This window comes from Macrobrachium nipponense, chromosome 8 (genome assembly GCF_015104395.2).
Source record: "Macrobrachium nipponense isolate FS-2020 chromosome 8, ASM1510439v2, whole genome shotgun sequence".
Classification (NCBI taxonomy): domain Eukaryota; kingdom Metazoa; phylum Arthropoda; class Malacostraca; order Decapoda; family Palaemonidae; genus Macrobrachium; species Macrobrachium nipponense.
The window spans coordinates 75,494,905-75,499,904 of NC_087203.1; the positions used below are offsets into that span (position 1 = coordinate 75,494,905).

General features: G+C 36.8%; 1 protein-coding gene across 1 annotated transcript in view; it reads right to left on the reverse strand.

Annotated features, from left to right (window-relative positions):
* LOC135222855 (probable 3',5'-cyclic phosphodiesterase pde-5) overlaps positions 1-5,000 on the reverse strand; it is a 411,879-nt gene that overhangs the window by 28,828 nt on the left and 378,051 nt on the right. The window contains 1 exon segment of the mRNA XM_064261193.1: positions 3,394-3,607. Within this exon segment, the coding sequence (XP_064117263.1) occupies positions 3,394-3,607 (214 nt within the window).

The window sequence follows — 5,000 nt, forward strand, 5'->3', positions numbered from 1 at the left end:
AATTTAAGATAAAACATTGTATGAAATTTAACATATCAAACATTGCATGGAATTTAACATATCAAAAAACGGCATGGAATTTAACATATTAAACAATCGCATGAAATTTAACATAGCTAACGTTTATTGAAATTTAACATAAAACATTGCATGAAACTTAACATATAAACACATCGCATGAAATTTAACATAAACCACTGCATGAAATTTAACTTGTCAAACTTTGTATGAAATTTAAGATAAAACCTTGCATGAAACTTAACATATAAACACATTGCACGAAATTTAACATATCAAACTTTGTATGAAATTTAAGATACAACATTGCATGAAATTTGACATATCAAAGATTGCATGAAATTTAACATATCAATCACTGCATGAAATGTAACATAAATTCATGCACGAAATTTACCATACTAAAACATTCCCTGAAATGCAATAGATGAAAACATTGCGTGAAATTTTACATATCAACCTGATGCAGAGATAACGGAGAAGTTTCCACTGCACTCACGACATGTGATTTTGTTAATTTCCAAAAGAACTCAGTTCATGAAGAGATGAAAGAAAAATTCTGACACTTGCGCTATATTTCAATTTAAATGCTCTTCCAATTTTACTTGGTCGAAGATATGAAAAGAAAAAAAAAATCGGTCTAAATATCTAAGAGACATCTGGCAGCAATATGAACTTTTCGCTGTAGAGACTTTTTCCCCTAATTTTTACTTTATAATAAAGTCTTCCTCACGTCACGTGATTTGTCTGTTTGTTTTTGCGTATCTGCCTGCGCTTGTGTGTGCGCTCTCTCTCTCTCTCTCTCTCTCTCTCTCTCTCTCTCTTCTCTCTCTCTCTCTCTCTCTCTGTATATAAATGAATATATACACTGTAGAAAGAGACAGGCGAGATGATTTTCAGTCTGCTTGGTACCATGGCCATTGTTAAACATTAGAAGCAATAGATTGATAAATAAATAAATAAATAAAATATGTCTAACTGTCTGTCTGTCTCTCTAGTTCCGACCTCAGCTTTGTATCCCCCCCAATTCGAGGAAGGGTCCCTCGAGAGTCATCGAAGCTTCTAACATTTCCCCGACATCCTGTATTCCTTAATCCATCCACTCGAAGAGATTCAATTTGCGCACCTCTAAAGAAAAAGAAGTTCTGAGGAATTCTGACCTTTTTTCTCCTCTTCGTTTCTTTACAGGACAAATATTTAATTAAATCTTCGACAGAGGGGAAGACGGACGGACGGGTAAAGAGACGGGCGATACAGACAAAAATAAAAGAAGAAGAAAAAAAAGGTTCATTTCATCTTATTCTCTAATACTTTCCGCATTATGCCAAGCTTTGGGACTGGGGATCTACTGTTTCTTCTGTTTTCCCCCATCCCATTGACAGCCAACCCTTCATGATGGTACTGAGACGTTCACTTCAAGGGTTGAAGTCCATCCGTCCATCCTCTTTTTCCTTCACACTTATTTGACTTATTTTAGTTTGTTCTAATCAAGGGTCACTTTTCCACTTAATAATTAAAGCGTTGCCAAAACATTAAAATGTAAAAAACAGTAAAAAATAGAACACCTAAACATGCAAGAAAAATATATGTATATGAAAATGTGATAATAAAATGTAAAAACGGTAAAAATATGAATTATATTAGTCTAAAGTAATTAAATTCCTAGTTGTTTTGCGAATAGCCAGATTACCCGCTGCATTGGAAAGGTGAGGGGATATGACGCCCTCTACAGAAACATAAGGGAAAATTAACTTCCGAGTCATGTCCGTCAATAAGGACGCACTGCCAATGTGACCTGTTGTTACAAGTGGCGATCGCATCCTCCTTGTTCTGGGACGATGACTTTTATTAGAAACTTAACCTCTCCTTCTGAGAACTCGTCGAAAGTACCAGATTCAGTAAGAGGTTCATAACAGGCATCTTGAAAACACTTCCTGACTTACGAGTGCCATTCAATGGTTGCGGGATGGAAGGGGGCGGGGGGGGGGGAGGGAGAGGAAGCGGGGGGAGCAAAAGGGATAACCACCCCCTCCCCGGGCAGGAAAAACTGTTTTTGGGAAATAACGACAAATAACCGCATCCGATATCACAGAACAGTCCCGTTTTTTTGTCTTTTTCCCAGAACTGGACCTTCTCTTCTATAATGTCATTGCATATATAGGTATATATCATATTCCTATTATCACTCTTGTATTTCCTACTACTAAATAATGGTGTTAATGTTTAATAAAAAGATTTATAGATTTAATTTGTAAGTATAGTTCAATGAAAAGGATGGTCACAGAAAATATGGATTCCCAGAAATTTGAGGGGGTGGGGTGTTGTTCGAACACCGCCCCCAACCCCCTTCGGTACAGGCCTGCAAAAGTTAATAGTGACTGTAGCTCACTGCCCGATAGAGGCTATAATTCAAATATGTTGGCCAATCAACAGCAAGATAGATGCCGATACTTACCGTCAGCTCAATAAAACGGACTATAATTAGGCAGGTGAAATACTCCCTTGCCTAGGAACTATCATTTTGTCACCTGACACAGTTTGACTTCGTTGCCATAGATCCTACTTCTTTCAAACTGAACTGAGGACACGGTTAATGAGTAAATTCTTATGTGTTTGATCAAATAACATAGGCTAAGAAAAACCATTTGTAAATCGAGTTCTCGGGGAAAGTCCAGTATCATTTTTTTTACAATATGCCTGAATTGTCTTGTTTAGCGTAGGACCTCATTCCTTAAAAACCGACTCAATGTATACGAGAAAATTCCTGATTTCACAGCTCTCCTAGGGCTCGCCCGAAGGATTAGATTTTTATTGACGCGGCTAGGAACCAATTGGTTACTTAGCAACGGGACTAACACCTTATTGTGGGATTCGAACCCCATTATATCGAGAAATGAATTTCTAATCACTAGAAATAAATTCCTCTGGTTCTGCATTGGCGGCAGCTGAGAGCGAACTCAGGTTACCAGATTGGAAGGCGACTACGCAACCGACTCGTTCAATGAGGAACTGTACTTATCAATTTAATCACCAAAACACTTTTATTTCTAAATTATAAACATCATTCTTTCAAAAGGAAAAAGTGAAACGAATCTATAATTTCCTTAATGAATATTAATAAAAACAAATGAGTCGAAACCCTTAACTGTTTTATTACAAGACAAACGTTGTTATATTCATTGACTACATTTTGATTTTATTTTGACTTGTGGGAAATTTTACCATAAGAATTTATTTAAGAAAGCGTATTTAAAAAACAATCATCTTGATTTTCAGTACCATCCATTAATCTCTTAATCATGGAGCAGAACTCAAATGGTATTTTTTATTCATCATTATAAAAAATATGTCAAATACTTTATTTGTAATACCCACCTTAGTAAAAATGCCACCAGCCTTATTAACCATCTGCATGACTCCAATGACGTTCCCTCTGATGAAGATGGGCATACACAGGATGGACTTAGTGACGTACCCAGTAATCTGGTCCACAGCCCGGTTGAAGCGGGGATCGGCGTAAGCGTCCGGGATGTTCAGCACCTGCCCAGACTGGGCAACAATGCCAGCGATACCCGTGCCAATGGCGAACCTGGAATTGGGGGCAGTGACACGATATTATTTTAAACAAATCTCAGTTATTGAGGACTCGGAATAATTTGGCGTTTCGACTTTTAACACTCTCTCTCTCTCTCTCTCTCTCTCTCTCTCTCTCTCTCTCTCTCTCTCTCCAGTGCATACGCAAAAACATATGCACACGTACAAAAAAGTGAATGTATACTCGCTAAGAAGTCTACATGGGTATTTATCATGGAAAACAGAAATTCCTTTACTTATCAGATATTTTTGTGTATAAGTTTACTGTATTATTATCTGGAAGATGGAGAAATTACTGACCAAAAGCTAAACTAATATTTTATTCTTTCCTAATTTTAGCAAGGACGATATATATATATATACATATATATATATATATATATATATATATATATATATATATATATATATATATATATATACAGTACATGTGTGCATGAATTTTAAAATGAACTGCTCGGCTATGGTGATTAAATTGTAAAGCGGCTATTCTTGATAAGAAAATTATGTAACACCCCGAATATTTTTTAATGTCCATAGACACTCAAGATATTACTAGGGTAATTACGATTTTTACTATGGTTAACTCCGTTTTGAAAAAAAAAAAAAAAAACACCATTGTTTTTCCACGGAAGTCAAGAATATCCTGAAGATTGCCAGGGCTTGAGAAGCTTCAAACATGGCCTGGCCTTACTTTTACTGTAGCTAGTAGATCAGCAATGATTTCGTGAGCTTACCAAATTGCCTAGATCAAGAGGATTAGGATTTTACATCGTCCGAAATTGAGAGAGAGAGAGAGAGAGAGAGAGAGAGAGAGAGAGAGAGAGAGAGAGAGAGAGACAGAAAGTCATTCACCACATATTTCTGTCAGTATATTTGAAATAGTAAATAAAAAGAAAATAGAGAGCGCTGGCAGCTTAATTAAAATCCATTTTCTCTGGAAAGTTATTGGAAGCGGCATTTTGGCCGGAAACAGCAGAGACGGTACGGTACGCAGGTTAGTCGGGCTTGCATTTTCAGTGTCTAGCTTTGAAAATAACCGTTTTTAGGACATGAAGCCTCCGTGTTTACATGGGCGAAATTAATGAGGAGATTCTCCCATTTTCGTGACGTGATTTCTGCATGTCGCATGGCTCAAGTGGATGCGGAGGTTGTTTATGACAGGGACCTTGCACGTTTGATTGTCGAAAATGGGCATTTAAGTGATGTTCATTTTAGGACAAGAAATCCTCATGTCTACAATGAGTAAAACAGATGTACCCCATTCTTAGGACATCGAGATTGCATGTATCAATTGCTAACGCTCATACAGATGTTCTCGAAATTTTGTGATTTGGAACCTGCATCTAAATGGCTGCAGTTCAAGTGTTAATTGTCCCATTTTTTTT